The sequence below is a fragment of the Leishmania infantum genome, chromosome 22 (assembly GCF_000002875.2).
Source record: "Leishmania infantum JPCM5 genome chromosome 22".
Lineage (NCBI taxonomy): Eukaryota > Euglenozoa > Kinetoplastea > Trypanosomatida > Trypanosomatidae > Leishmania > Leishmania infantum.
In genome coordinates this window covers 81,405-96,450 of record NC_009406.2, presented here as the reverse complement: position 1 = coordinate 96,450, position 15,046 = coordinate 81,405, and the positions used below count along the sequence as shown (strand labels likewise).

General features: G+C 57.3%; 4 protein-coding genes across 4 annotated transcripts; all 4 read left to right on the top strand.

The window, feature by feature from the left end:
* Positions 1-89: 89 nt before the first annotated feature.
* On the top strand, positions 90-938 carry LINJ_22_0130 (conserved hypothetical protein; the record flags this gene model as incomplete). The annotated part of the gene is made up of 1 exon (XM_001465507.1): positions 90-938. One exon carries the CDS (start codon positions 90-92, stop codon positions 936-938), a length of 849 nt encoding a protein of 282 aa, XP_001465544.1.
* Positions 939-3,767: 2,829 nt separating this feature from the next.
* LINJ_22_0120 (putative phosphoinositide phosphatase) lies at positions 3,768-4,544 on the top strand (the record flags this gene model as incomplete). Its single annotated transcript, XM_001465506.1, has 1 exon — positions 3,768-4,544. The coding sequence occupies one exon, from the start codon at positions 3,768-3,770 to the stop codon at positions 4,542-4,544; it is 777 nt and encodes a 258-aa protein (XP_001465543.1).
* Positions 4,545-6,923: 2,379 nt separating this feature from the next.
* Positions 6,924-7,913, top strand: LINJ_22_0110 (hypothetical protein, unknown function; the record flags this gene model as incomplete). The annotated part of the gene is made up of 1 exon (XM_001465505.1): positions 6,924-7,913. One exon carries the CDS (start codon positions 6,924-6,926, stop codon positions 7,911-7,913), a length of 990 nt encoding a protein of 329 aa, XP_001465542.1.
* Positions 7,914-9,400: 1,487 nt separating this feature from the next.
* AAT22 (putative amino acid permease) lies at positions 9,401-10,858 on the top strand (the record flags this gene model as incomplete). The annotated part of the gene is made up of 1 exon (XM_001465504.1): positions 9,401-10,858. The coding sequence occupies one exon, from the start codon at positions 9,401-9,403 to the stop codon at positions 10,856-10,858; it is 1,458 nt and encodes a 485-aa protein (XP_001465541.1).
* Positions 10,859-15,046: the final 4,188 nt, after the last annotated feature.

The following is a 15,046-nucleotide window of genomic DNA, read 5'->3' as shown; positions in this document are numbered from 1 at the left end:
ACGGCGTGGAAGGGGGAGCGGTAGAGGAAGCACGCCACCCAACGAACAACACTACACAGAAGACCAGTCGAGACGAGAACCGCACGAACATGTCGGGTGCACTGCGCAAGCTGTTCGTCCTCGCCTTTGTGGCGCTGCTTATCGCGAGCATCGTCGTGGCGGAGGTGGTGCCAGCGGAAGACAGCAACGCGATTTACGTCAGTGGCGAGGAGGCGGATGACATGTATGCGGAGTCGGAGGCCGGTGCGGACCGTGCGCCTTACGTGAGCCGCGTCTTGTTCCTTAACGCGTCGTCGCAATCCTTCCCTTCCTTCCATGCAGGATCGAAGGCAAATGTAGTGATTGCCTTTCAAAACAACGGCAACGAAGCCTCACAGGTGGTGTTCCTCGTGGTTGGCCTCCTGCAGCCTCCGCAGCAGTACCACACGACTATTCAGAACTTTTCCGTGGTCCGCCAGGCGCGCGAGGTAAAGAAGTCGGAGACGGTCAGCATACAGTACACCTTCACCCCGGACGTCCACCTCGAAAGCGGCGAATTCAACATGGTGCTCGGCCTCTATGTACAGGATTCGGCAACGAACCAGACGTACTTCATCACGGCCTTCAACTCTACGGTTATGCTTGAGGACCCCCTCGGCACGGACCCTCGCACGGTCCTCACGTACTTCACCTTGCTCGCCATCTGTGGCGGCATCGCGTACGTGGTGGGTGACAAGTTAGGCGTAGTGAAGATGATCAAGGCGATGAAGCACTCGAAGGGTAACAGCAACGGTAGCGGCAGCGGCGCGAAGCACCTGGAGATGGGCACTGGAAGCACCGGCTACGATCCGGCATACATCAACGCTGACCACCAGCGCTACCGTGATGAGGTGCTTCATAAGAAGTTGTCCACTTCACGCTCTCGTCGTGCGTCTGCGTCGCCAAAGAAGAAGAAATGAGCGGCTCGCCTGCACGGCGGCCCCTTCACGTGTGTGCGAAGATGTGCGTAGAGGTGTATGATTTCTGTAATTGGTGTGTAGGGCACCTAGCTGTTCTCGTGTGTGCGTGTGTGTCCTCCCAGACAAGTGCCCTCTCTCTTTCTCTGTGTGTCGGGTATCTGTCGGGATGGATGGAGCGCTCTCCGTCGCTCTGCCCTCGTGGCACTCCTTCTCTTTCCTTCCTCTTTGGTTGCCCTTCGGTTTGTTTATCTTAGCTGCCTCTCTATGGGTGCTGGCGGGGCGGGTGATCGACGCCATAATCGCTGCTGGTGCTGGTCTCATGGATTCGTGCGGTTTCGCGCACGATTCTGGGCGTTATGAGAATGGGTGCGCCCTCTTCTCTCGCGCTTCGCGGCGTTCTGCCCTCTCCCGCTCTGTCTCCTCCATTGAAACACCGAAGATCGCGACGGCAGGCAGAGCAACACGCATCGCGCAGCGCTAGGTGGGAAGTCAGGAAAGAAAGGCGGTCCATGGCGTGATGCGGCACGCGCGTGCTGTGCAGGCGCTGCCTCGTGTATTGGTCTCCGTGCGTCTTTTTCCGTCATTGCTACTACTTCGTCAGTCTACTTGTTCTCCACTGCAGTGCCGACAAAGGGGGAGGCGGAGGGCGGAGGGGATAGAGCGGGGGGGGGGGCGGGGGCGTTCTTGAGACATAAACCGCTCGCCCGCCTTTTTTCGTTCGCTGTCGCTTTCTCTGCGCAAGCTCAAGCTCATGCTCTCGCGCGCGCGTATGCGGGCAGGCAGAGGAAGCAAGGGTGGGGGCACTCAGACACACACAAGCACACGCATATGTGCAGAATAGCTTCGGAGCTGGCCGGCGAGAGATGCGTGTCTGTGCGCGGAGTGGGAGGAGGACAACCGTGTAGCACATCGAAGTGCGAAGGAGTTTTGACTGGGCTTCTATTGACTCCTGCGCACTCCTCGGGTGCCGGTTTCCCGACCCGCTCCGCAGGCCTCCCGACGGCCCTTCCTGCCCCACCTCCAATTCCGCTTCCTCGCCGGCTCTGTGCGTGTGCGGCGGTGGGCGTAGTGTGGGGAGGGACAGGGGGGCCGCTCAAAGCACGGCCGCATCTGTTTTTCGTACGGGTATGCGTTTGGGTATTGGTGACTGCCTCACCCTGTGTGGATGTCGACGGCATTTTGCTCTCGTTGGTTGGCTTACTGGCTCACTTCTCTGTATATGTGCGTGTGTAGCTGTCACTCCCGTGCTTTGGTGAGGCCACACGCATCCGGAAGCGGGACGCGAACACGAGTGGCCACCAGCAGCGCAGTCATGCATCCTGCCACAAAAAGGGAGGCGGAGAGAGAGGCAGGCGCCAGCAATGCCGGATGCATGCTTGAAAACAACTCTAGAGGCTTCTCTGTTCATTGTAGTGCGGCGTTCTCACCGTTGTGTGTCTGTGCGTGGTTGAGTTTTTAACGTATCAACGGACCAAGGAAAGCGAACAGCGAGCAAGGCGGCACAGAGGCCGGAAGGAGAACATGGCCAGCAGTACAAGCCGAGTCGGCTCTGGAGTGGAGGCGACCAAGACACAGGCAGGCACGCACGCACGCGCACACACACGTAAAGGTGTACCCCGTACCTCAGAGCTTCATGGTGGCCCTGCGAAATCACACTTCGTTTGGTCCTCTCCCCTCGCGAGTGGTAACACTCCGTAAGGGGTTCTGTGCGTGGGAGGTGAAAAGCACGATGCAGCTCTCAACCATTCCCGGCTTCCCACCCTCCGTGACCGCCGATACGGTATCGCGCGCCCATGCAGACACCGTCAGGCGTTCGTCGGGTCGTGGTGGTGGCGAGCGTGTGCGATGTCGTGGGCATTCGGATGGCCCGCAACGGATCGCGCAAGCCACCCGTACATGCCGCCATGACGGAGCAGCACTCATCGCCCATGGTGTGTGCGTATGCGTTTGCGCAGGTGTGCAGCGTTCCGAATCCTCGTACCTGTCTAGCCGTGTACCACGCCTCTCTTTGTTGCACGCGTTTGTTGCTTCCTAATCGTCACCTCTCCTCCTTCTCTCGTACCTTTCCAACTCATCGCTGCCGTCCACACGTGCACACACGCACACGTCGCATGGACGGCGGCGAAAACGAGGACTTCTTTCTTGAACCCCACGCCCTCTCTGCCCCATTGGAGGCCACACCTGAGAGCAGCACGACAGTGGTGATACTCCCGCGCACCACCTCCACTTGAGAGCCCCCATAGCACACGACATTCGGCTCATTAACGTCGCCTGGCCCCTACTCCAGCGCTCGCCCTCGCTTCTCCGCGCAGACGCCACGCATCGCACGACTCGTGCTTTTCAGTTTTGTGTTCACATATACATTTTGGGTTTCCTCCGTTGCATTCGCCATCGATTCGCCGGCGTTCCATTTCTGTCCTGCCGCTGATTGTCGTCGCCTTGGCTTTTCACCTGAGAAACCGGGCGGAACACCATCTCTCTCTGTCTGTCTGTATCCGTCTGACTCTCGTGCCCCGGCCGCCGGCGTGCTTGTGGTTACTGTGGTGTGGTGGCGGAGGGTCGGCGTGCAGGTGTACGCATACGCAGCCGCTATCACTTAGCAACAGCCTTGCTGCCGCGCGCAACGGAGTTGCGCTGTGCGTGGGTTTGTGTTCGTGCTTCCCGGCGGGTGTGGGTCTTCTGTGTGGGCTGAGGTGGGAACCCGGAGCTCCCTCGTAGCGTCTCTCATTCACCATCGCGCACACACGCACGCGCACCGTCCTCCCGCCTTCTCGCCTTCTGCATAGCGTCGCATCGCGGCCCGCTGCCGAGCTCTGGTATGCTGGACTCATGCCCGCCCACAAGCGTATCGTCGAAGTCGAGGGGCTGCAGAACTGCCGCGACCTCGGCGGTTACCATACACGGGATGGCAAGCACGTCGTCAAGTACAAGCACATCTACCGCTCCGACAACGTTGGTGACGTCACGCCTGAGGGCAAGAAGATGCTCTTGGAGAAGCTGTGGCTCAAGTACATCATCGACTTTCGTGGTGCGGAGGAAAAGGCTCGCTCGCCGTACGCGTTCGCGGGTGTCACGTACTTCCCGATCCCGATCGAAACCTGCTTCATTACCGAGCACGTGTTGACGAAGCCGTCGCTGGACGGGCCATCTGCAGAGGCGCTGCTTCGGCGAATCTCAACAACCTTTCTCATCGACTTCAAGGACGTCTACAAGAACTTCTTCGACGTTTTTCTCAGGGAAGCAAAAGGGCAGCCGGTCTTGTTCCACTGCACAGCTGGCAAGGACCGCACCGGCGTGGCCGCCGCGCTCCTCTTGACCGCTCTGGACGTGCCCGCAGAAGCTGTGATGGAGGATTTCATGCTGACGAACCGGTGCTGCGTGCCGCCATCGTGCGAAACGGTGAGAGTGGGCAACTGCATCATCTCGAAGGATGCTGTCAACATACTGTTCCGCGCCCAAGCCTTCTTCCTGGAGCTGTGCTTTGGCGAGGTGTGCAAGAGGTATGGCTCGGTAAACGCGTACATGGAGAAAGAGCTTGGGCTAGGTGTGGAGCAGCTAGAGAAGCTGCGCAGCTACTACGTCCGCCCGACCTCATCGAGCTCATGATGGCAAACCTGCGCGAGCATGACGGAGGTAAGCTCTGCGTGCAACCTTGCACTCTGCACCGGGTACTCTCAGCAAGGAAGAGAGCATCGAAGAATGAGATAGGGGCGAAGGCCACACTCTTTTTTTTTGCCTTTGCCCTCGCGTGCGTCTCCGTCTTCAAGAGGGGAGGAGTAGATGGGGGGTATACCACTGCTGCCCCTCGTGCTGCTCTAACTCGTGCGGTTCCTTTGAGCCGAGCCGGTTACTCGCGCTGCCTTCCTCGCTTGCCTCCAGAAAGAGGCAGGTCCTCCATGGAATGCGTGAGTGCGCGTGTGCGCACATCTGCTCGCTGACCGGTGTTCCTCCCTTTCTGTTTCCTTTATAGTGACCGAGGCATGCGGCTCGCTTGTCTGCGATCCGGTCCCGCTTCGTGTGTTATTGCTTATTCGTATCTCCGTAGCGAAGCTGGCCACCCCAACGTGGTGCCGCGGTCCGTCCAGTGCCCCGCTATGTGGGGAGCCACGCGCCTGCGAAACTGCTTCTTGAGGTCGGCTTCTGCGGCGAAGGTTACGGCATAGAGGCCGTAGAGAGAGACGTGACCAGGGTGGTGGTGGGGGGAGGGTGCTGGGTCACTTTCCGTGTATGCACTAGTCCTCTGCTGCGCGTGGCCACGTGCGGGACGCCATCACCCACTTGCGCGTTCTGCGCACGAACGCCACCTTTGCGGTGCGGTAAGATGTGGAGCGTGTACCGCTCACGGTGCACCTCACCCGCATCCAACGAGGTCGGCGATCGTGTAAAAGCCGCGCTGTGGGTGCGTGGCCACCGCTGCGAGGAGTTCCCCCGAAAGTCTGTGGTGTTGCCCGGGTCTGGAAGAAGAACAACGTCGTCACGGAATTGCCGATGCCAGCGCTGCCAAGGTCTCCTTCGCCGCCTCCCACTCCATGTTTCTCTGCGAGCCGTTTGGACTGCCCGACCCATTCCTGTCCCCGCCCGAGGAGGCATCCGACCCGTCTCTCTCCGCCGTCGGTGCAAACCGTCCAAAGTGCCTCTCTGCCATCGTTTCGAGATTATACGTTGCCTCGGATTCGCGCTCCGACCAGCGAGATAGGCGGGCGGTTGCTGGCGGAAGGAGCGCGTGACGCATCGAAGAGACGCTTCCGCGCGCAGGAAGAAGACCTCGCGCATGGGGCGTCGAACCGTCACGGATGGCGCCTCGCTACCGCAGCGCTCGCAGTGATGACACCTGGGGGAGACAAAAAGAATATACTCGTATCTTCCCCTGCCTTTTTGTTCCGTCGGTTTTTTGAATATGCATACGTACGCATATATGTTTGTATATCGTTGCTACCGTGTACAATGCACGCCTTGTCTTTGCGTCTCTCGCCTATTTCCATATAATATCTACATGTATGCATCTGCAGATATAAATTGCACGCACACCTATATATATATATGAATCGATCTATGTTGCTCTTTCTTCCCCTCCTCCCCTCAGCACTCTCATCGTCCTTTTTTCCTACCCGGGCTCCTCAGCCCCACCCCTTCCCACCTTCCTGCCTTTTTGTGGTGTTGATGTGCCTCATTTTCGTTTTTTTTTGCTTGTTTCTTCGCTTCATTGTTCCTTTTCTGCTGTTTTTCCTCGGTTGTGTGCATCCTCCCCCTCCCCCCCCGCTACCTGGGTTTCGTCACGATGGAAAGGAGGGACAGGGAGCGGGGGCGCAGAGTCTTTCCATGCTGGTGTGCGTGCCTCTCACTCTCTTGCTTCTTCTTCGATCCTGTTCTTCGCGTGTTTGTCTCCGCATGCGTACTGCCACCACGAATGCGCAATCCAAAACCCCCACCAATGCGACGTGGCCGAGACCTCAAGGACCGCATCCGCCGTATCCTCTGCTGCCGCACGATTGCGTTTGGCTCTGCCTGGCCTCACCCATGTGAGTCTTGCCTCGCGGCCCACTTTTCCGCCATCCAACACCCGTCACGTCCTCCTCACGCTCCTCCCCTGCGCTGCCTCGTCCACGTATGCTGACATCCTAAGCAGCGGCAAACGTCATTCATCTCCTTCTTCGTTGCTGCGCCACCAACATCAACTCATCCCTCCTCTGCACGTTGGGTTTGGCGTTTTCGCCGGTCGTGCTCAGAAAGGCCGTTTCACAATTCTGTTGCCTCCCCCTCCCTCCCTCCCTCCCCCCCCACGCCTTTCCTTACCGGTCGCCCCCGCAACGGTATCGAGTCGCACTCACAAGCACCCCACCCCGCCCTCACTACTCCGCCTGAGAAACGTCGAGACCTAAAACTCAGACAAAGACACGCTGCGTGCGGTTGCCTCCTTGTGCCTCCCTGCTCTCTGCTGTGTTTCATCTTTCCGGTTGCGCGCCAGAGAGCATCGGCTGAGCGGCCATGTCAGCTCATTCGACTGAGGAGCACGGTGTTCTGCTGCCCGGTATACAGTCACAGCGTCACGAACAGGGAGCACAGCAGCAGACCGAACCCGATGCATCAAGCGTTCCGACAGAGATGCGCTTCGGCCAAGCTGCCTCGCTATCACCGGCGGCAAAACGCTACCGCCTTGAGAAGCAGGCACGGAAGGAAGTCACCGCGGATGCTACGAGCGTGATCGATCTCAATGAGGACGCAGACGTTGAAAGTGCCGCTCGTGTCTCGGCGACGGTTGCACTCCAAGACGACCTCGCCAGCCCCGCGGACGCGCTTCTCGGGGGGGCTGACGGCAGCGTTGATGTATCCGGCAGCACCTTTTGTGTTGAGGCTGATGTGACAGGCGTGAGTGACGAGACGCTTACGGGGTTTGACCGCGCCATTGGCCCCGCGTGTGCAGAGAAGGGCGCAGCCACGCCATCAGTGCACGAGCAGGAGACGTTGAGCCACAAGCAGCCCCCGCAAGCGATGCCTTACACAGAGTGCGAAGATACGCCGGCGCAGCCTTTGCCAATGGAGGACGGCAATGCAGCAGCCCCTCCGGTTTGCCTGAGCATAGATGAGGAGGGGGCCGTCGCATCGCCGCCGTCTGCGCTCGCAGTAACGCCCGCGCACTTATCACAGGCTGATAAGAAGACTGCGAGCGGCGTCACTGCGCTCAACTCCGGCACCCTTGGCGGCAACAGTGCTCCCCGCTGCCACGCTGAGGGAGAGGTGAGCAGCGCCACCGAGACCGAGCCCACCACGGATAACGTGGCGACAACTGAAATTCCTTCGCCGATCCCAGAGGACGGTGAGAACGGCTGTCTACCACCCTCACGTCTTTCGGAGGCGGCTACACCACCGCCGTCAGTGGCCGCTGTCGACGAGCGCCCCAAGGCGGCAGGCAAGCATCTCACGTTTGCCGACGACGCGGCGCCACAGCCGTCCATGGCGCGATCCTCGCCGCCATGAGCAGATCGCGTCTACTCACGCCCTCCTCTCATCTTGTTGGTTTGATGTCTTATTTCTTTTTTTTTGTTTGCTTCCCAACTCCCTCTTGCGCTTCCTCGGAGAGCTGCGGTGTACGCATAGCCACGCACACACAGAGCTAGACAGCTCACACGGAAATAGAGACGCAAGCCGGCGCACAAACGTTCAGGCACCGCGCGAGGGAACTGAGGCGATGGCGTATGCGCTTGTGTGGTTGTCGGTTGGTGCGCGTGCGGCGTCCTCTGCGCCGCCCAGGATAGTCCAGCTCAGATTCTTCCGTTTCTTTTTTTTTTCCTTTTTGTCGAATGGCGTGGGTGTCTTCTTTCGCTCACTCTTCCTCTGCTCTGAAGTATGTGCGCACAGTGCGTAGATGCATACCCACCTGTACCGTCGTGTGTGCAGAGGGGAGGGAGGGAGTTGGGGGAGGGGCGTGTGTTCCCCGGTTCTTGTGTCGCTCTGGCGCCGTTTTAGGTTTGTACGACACAGAACAGCGTTCGGATCTCCCTCTCCTCACCGTTCCCCGATGAAAAAAGGGAGGAACGCTCAACAGATGCGCGCACGCACGCAAAACAGATGGAAAGAAAGATGCATGACACTGGCGTGATGGTTCGCTTTTCTGTTCACAGAAGCGGAACACGTTGGGTTTATCGTGTATTTCTTCGAATCCCCCCCCTTCCCTCTACCACTCCCCTTTCCATCTCTTCTACACAGAAACTCAACTTTTCGAAGAATCTCAGCTCCTCAGATCCGTTAAAGCGAAAAGAAAGTGTGCCACTACGAGGCAGCCGTGCTGTTTGGAAAGGAGGAGGGGACACATGAGCTTGTATCCGTCCTGTGTGTCGGTGTGACGGTCGGCCGACATGGGTGAGCGGGCGAGCGCTTGATCCTCGTCTCTCTCTCTCGCACGCCTAACGTCCCCTTCCTGGTCACTCCAGTCCCGCTTCTCGTGCTGTGGGAGTAGAGCCATGCATTCCGGTCTCCTGTGCGCCACTCGGCGAGGCTCGCCATGGCGTTCGGCAAGCATCTTCTTGTATATAGAAAACTTGACGACTTCCGTGCTTCATAGCATGAGCTGTGCACTGCGGCCATCTCTGCCTCTCTCCCCATGCACGCTATTACTGCCACTGCTGCCCCTCTACTTCACCTGCACACCCCACCGCGTTTCCCACATGTACCACCTAAACACCTACATACACGTACGCGCAGATAAGCCCTCCGCTCCCTTTTCTCCCTTTTCGTTCTTTTTTTTTTCACGCTTCGCGGTTTCGTTTTCGCTTAGGAAAGAAATCTGCCGTTCCCCCCCCATCTCATCTTCCTCTCGTTCGCACAGTCGCAAACGTATACACGCATAGGCGCGCCCGACCACTTCGTCCACCGGCTCCGTGGCGGTTCTTTTTTTTTTGTCGCGGTTCCCTCTTCCCCCCTTTCCTCTGTTTCCTCACATTCACGTACGCGCACGTGACCAAACCATGTCCCACAACCCCGACTACACCGTGATGCAGGACGGCGGCCGTCAGCGTTACAAGGAGGAGACTCAGTCGTCGACCCCAGCGAGCGGCGATAACCGCGCCGCTGCCGAGATCGATGCGACCATCTGCAAGGAAGAGAAGGAAATGCATGAAACCTTTGACCAGGTGCATGAACTCGTGACAGAATGCAACGCAGAGGTGGAGGTGCCCAAGCAGCAGCCGATGTTTCTCGTGCGCCTGATGCGCCGCGTAATCCCGCCGGGCGGTTTCGCTAGCGGCGTCTTCAACCTCGCTGGCAGCAGTCTCGGCGCTGGTATTCTTGGCTTACCCTACGCCTTCGACACGTCCGGCATCGTCATGGGCACAATCTACCTTATTGTGATTTATCTGCTGACGGTGTACTCGGTGCGCCTCCTCGCTATAGTCTACGGCAAGACGGGCATTAGGAGCTACGAGCTGACAGCGCGCATTCTCTTTGGGCGCGGCGGAGACATCTTCACGGCGGTGATCATGTTCATCAAATGCATGGGCGCGTGCATCGCCTACGTAATCTGCATCAACGACCTGTGGCACGCCTTTCTCAATGACGATCGCGTTCAGGGCTACTACCGGAGTGTGAGCTTCCAACGCGTGCTCACTTCAGTCACGTTTCTGCTGCTGATGCTGCCTCTCTCGCTGCCGCGGCAGATCAACTCGCTCCGCTACGTCTCTCTCTTCGGCGTTGTCTTCGTTTTGTACTTTGTCGTCTGCGTCGTCATCCACTCCGCCACCCACGGCCTGAAGGAGGGCATCACCAGCAAGGGCCTGCGCTTGTTCAACACGGGCAATCGAGCCATTCAAGGACTCGGCCAGTTCGTCTTCGCATTTCTGTGCCAGTCGAACGCGTACCAGGTGTTCAACGAAACCCCCAAGCCCAGCGTTCGCTTCTTCGAGTTGCAGGTTCTTGTCAGCATGCTCATCTGCACCGTCTTTTACTGGGTGACCGGCTTCTTCGGCTACTGCGACTTTGGCGACAAGGTCGGGTCCTCGCTGCTGCGCATGTACCGTCCGTTGACGGACTACTACTTTGCCGTCGCCTACGTTGGCCTTGTTGTGAAGCTCTGCGTTGCCTTCGCGCTGCACATTCTGCCCTCCCGCGACTCAGTTCACCACCTCATCGGCTGGGATTTGCACACCGTTGCCTGGTGGAAGAACGCCGTTCTGTGCACCTTCCTCAGCCTCGTCTCGCTGCTGTGTGGCCTATTCATCCCGAATGTAAACACCGTGTTTGGCCTGCTCGGCTCTTTCACCGGCGGCTTCATCGCCTTCGTCTTTCCGGCGCTCTTCTTTATCTACAGCGGCGGCTACGAGCTGAAAAAGGTCGGCTACTACAACTACTTTGGTGCCATCGTCCTCCTCATCTGCGGCGTCACGATCATTTGCTTCGGCACCACCGCCACGATCTACGGCGTGGTGTAGTAGACGAAGCAGAGAAGCGGCCGCCTCTCCTCCCGCCTCCTCTTTGCCCATTAGCGTGCAAGAAGAGGCAAAGCGGCACAAGACGCGCGCTGAAAAGCGTCTCCCTCCCCTCCCTCCCCTCCCTCTCCCCCCCCCACACACACACATACACGCACCCAAGAGCAGGGAGAGACTCTACGAGGAGAGGCAGGAGAGGCGCGCTGGTGGGTGCCTGCATCTGTGCTGTGTTTTCTTTGTTTCCCCCCTCCCCTCTCGCTAATATGCAGGAGAGCGGCGCACACGTTTGCACGCTACGGGTGAAGTGGGAAGCGGCGGTGAACGGTTGATTCGGGCTTTCGTGCGTGTGTGTGCGTGCTTCTGTACGTATGTTCTTGCTTGGGTGCAGATAGTGGCGGCGATGATGGGCTGCAGGGTGGTTCACACAAGGGGGGAGGCGAAGAGGGGGTGCACGCGTACACAGAAGACACGAGGGCTCTTCACCTTTTGTTATTGTTCTTCATCGTCGCCGGCCCGCTCTCTGACTGTTTCCCCACGCACTCCCACCCCTTCACCATACCTTCTTCTTCACAGACAAGTGCGCAAGGCCGAAGAGGCAGCCGTCAGCACCCCCCCTCCTCCCAAGCGCACCCTGTATGTGCATGCATCGACATGTACGCAGAACACGAGCAGACGCAACATGGTAGAGAGCGCAAACGAGAGGAAAGAAAGCGAAAAAGAAACGAACCCCCTTCCCCCTCCCCCAATAAACAGAAAGATGATAACAAGGGCATCGCTTCATGTAACCCAACCAAAACTGCGAACAAACCAAACGGAAAAGGGGAAACAACAACAACGAAAAAAAAAAACGATATAGCTCTACAGGAGAGCCCGGTGCACTGATAAAAGGTAGATTAAGGATTACCCCTACCCACATTCCCTAACCTCACTCCTTCCCTGCTTCCCATGATCTGGGCCGCCCTGCGCGTGTGCCTCTGCCTGTGCCCGTCAGTTTCCTTTGGCAATTTGCTAGTGCCTGAGCGGCATGCATGTGAGCGCTATGCTTGTGGGGCGCCGACGAAGGACTCGCAGAGAAAAGACAACTCTCCTCGTCGGGAAGCGCATACTGTCGGCGACACGTTCGTGACAACACACTACATCGATGCGTAGAAGGAGAGCGGTGTAGATCACGACGGAGAGGGAAACGAAGAGAATGATTTTCTCCGCCCCCACCCCACCCTCCTCCCTTTTCTCCGTTGGATTGCTTGTGTGTGTGCGCGCCGTTCGTTATGCTAACTTTTATACCGGAAATAAGCACGTGTTTTCTTCGTTATACAACCGAAACAAGAACGACGTAAGAGAGTTGTCGGAGAGACGCCAAGGTGCGCGAGGAGGCACTGACATAGATAAGGTGTATGTAGAGCTGCATGTTTTTCGTTTATGGCTCAGCTTGCGTATGTCGCGCTCTCTCCTTTTCTTTTTCCCCTTCTGTTTTTCCTCCTACCAGCACGTCCTCGTAGCTGTGAATCGTGTTTTTTTTTTGCTGTGCTGTTGTTGTCTGCGCTCCGCTGTTGAGGTCCGTGGAGCGTGCGAGCGGGGAGCGGGTGAGCCACAGACACGTGAACCGGCTGTTCAGAGGAACGCCCACGCGTATCGGTGATACCTGTTTGGCAGCCATGGTGAAGGCGTTCACAGTGAACGAATGAACAGCGGAAATTTGTGAGCGTACACGTCAGCCTCCTTCTTGTCGTCTTTGCGTCTTTCTCACAACCAATACTTCGCTGCTTGCGGCCTGCCGGCTCTTCAGGTAGGAAAGGACACGTTTTTTCATTTTTTTTCTTCTTGCTTGCTTCTGTATCTCTGCGCGTGTGTGTGTGTGTGTGTCTGTTTCTTATTTTTTTAGTGCTCTTTCGTTTTCCTTCGGTCCTTCGTTGTTGGCTGGGGTACCTCGTTGTTGTTGGAGTAGGGGTGGGCACGTGCGTGTGTTTGTGCCTCTCTGTGTGCGAATATATATATATATAGCTGCGGTTGTGTATGCTCATGTGCGTGTGTGTGTGTGTGTGTGCCAGGATGGCTCCTCGAGGTGAGCCAAAACACACACAGCTCTGCACCTTCACCACCCACTCTCCTCCTTCTTTTTTTTTATTGTCTGTTGCTCAGCATTTCTCTTTCCTTGAGATCGACTCCCTCCAAGTGAATCCTTCCCTTATTTCGTGTGTGTGTGTGTCGGTGTGTGCATCAGCTCATCCCCCCTTCACTTCTTTGTTTTTCGAAATAGGGAGCGAGAAGGAAAGCGGGCACGAGGGAGCGGAGGTGTGCAAAAAAAGGGGGTGAATGGCATGATGTGCAGCGAAGGGCGGGTGTGGGCGGGTGCTAGCTGGAAAGGGTCAGAGAACTCCTCGTACTGGTATGATGGCGTCTGGGCACCTGCTCTGTTGAGGGGCTCCTTGTTGAAGCGCTTGATGGAGCCCGCGACGCGTGACGCACCCACATGCCAGGTCTCTCCTACCCCTCCCCACGCATAGAGACGGATACACGCGCCCTGTCCTTCCGCCCTACTTTGATCTCCCCCCACTCTCCCCCACCTTCTCCCCTGTTTTCTTCTGTTTGGTTGACGTACCCCGTCACTGTGAGTACTCACGTTGTTCTGTTTTCCTTATTTATTGTCTCCGCTGGTGAGGGCATAACATCAAAACGAAACTCACCCACCCACTCAGCCCCTAATCGCACTTCCTTGTCCTCTACTGTTGTTTTCTTTTTACCTCCTCTTGGGTATTTAGGTGTGTATGCGTATTTGGTGAGCAGCGCTGCGCTGAGCTTTCTAGAACGGTATCCGCCCATCACAGAGATGCACATGCGCACACACACGCAACACGACGGACTTTATTTTTCTGTCTGTTCGTTTTCCCGGTGTTGTTTACGTTCGATGGTGCAGACGTCACCGGGGTATGCCAGCGACTCTCTCCTTGTCGTTTCGTCCGTCCGTGCGCATCGTTTTGTTCCGCCCTCTGTCAACCTCTCTGCCCCCACCCCCTTCGCGAATGAGTGCGGCACACACGCACACAGAGACACATAAACGCAGACAGACACGCACACTGGTGCGCACCGGGTTCGGTTTCTTTTCTTTTTGTGTGTGTGTTGTTGTATGTTCGACTGGATCTGCTCCCAGTGCAAGTATATGCACGAATACGAACGCCGACAGCTGCACACGCTTGACGCGGCGTCTTAAGAGCAGCAGCACTTCTCTCTGTAACCCTGGTTTCCGCTCATGTTTTTCTGTCGTATGCTCTGTTTTGCACACACACACACACACACACATGTGCGCGCAGGGACACACTGTTAATTGGAAAGGCTACTTAACCGAACTCCTTTCCGTCCACCCACCACGACCACTCCTGATGTCGTCTTTTTATTCCGACTTTTCGGTGATATGAGGGGGCGGCGAGAAAAGGAGAGAGCTCATGACGCGGTGAGCAGAGTTGTGAGCAAGAGGGGTAGAAGGCGAGGATGATCTGTGCGTGGTGTGTCTGTGTTTCCATGCTTAAAGCTCTCGAAATATCTTCCTAGTCCGCTCCCCCTCCCCATCACTCCTTCCCCACACATATCTTTTCTTGCCTTCCCGGCCATGTAGTGACGGCGTTGTACTCGACACGCATGAGGAGCCTTAGACGTACTTTTCGTATGCGAAACGCCAAAAAAGGAAGGACATGGGAAAATAAGGCACAACTTAAACGGAAAAGGGGAGACGGAGCGGTACATACACGACAGCAACACTAAAATTTTCACGAATGTTTTTTTTTTATTGCTTGCTTTTGTTTCGCTTTACGTAGCCATCATCACAAGGAAACACTTCAGGGCGTGGCATCTCCGGGTCCAGTGCCTCCAGTTTATCTGGGGGAGCCAAGCAGCACCCCTACTCCATCGCCCCTGCCAATGCCGAACCACCTCTGGCGGTGGCAGGGTCGGAGACCCTACGGCGTAGGCAGTGGTCAGAGCGAGGCATCGCTTCGGATGTCGGTGGTCAGGCCCTGGATGGCATTGCCTCTAAGCGACATGCAGCAGTGGACACATTTGCACCATCCATATGATGGGGCAGCGTATCAGCGTGACTCAAGCATCTCCCGTCCCCCCCCCCGGCCCTCACACTGCCTACTGATGTGGGCAGCCTGAGAGCCACTCCGAGGTGAATGCGCGAGGTGTCGACCGGCATGA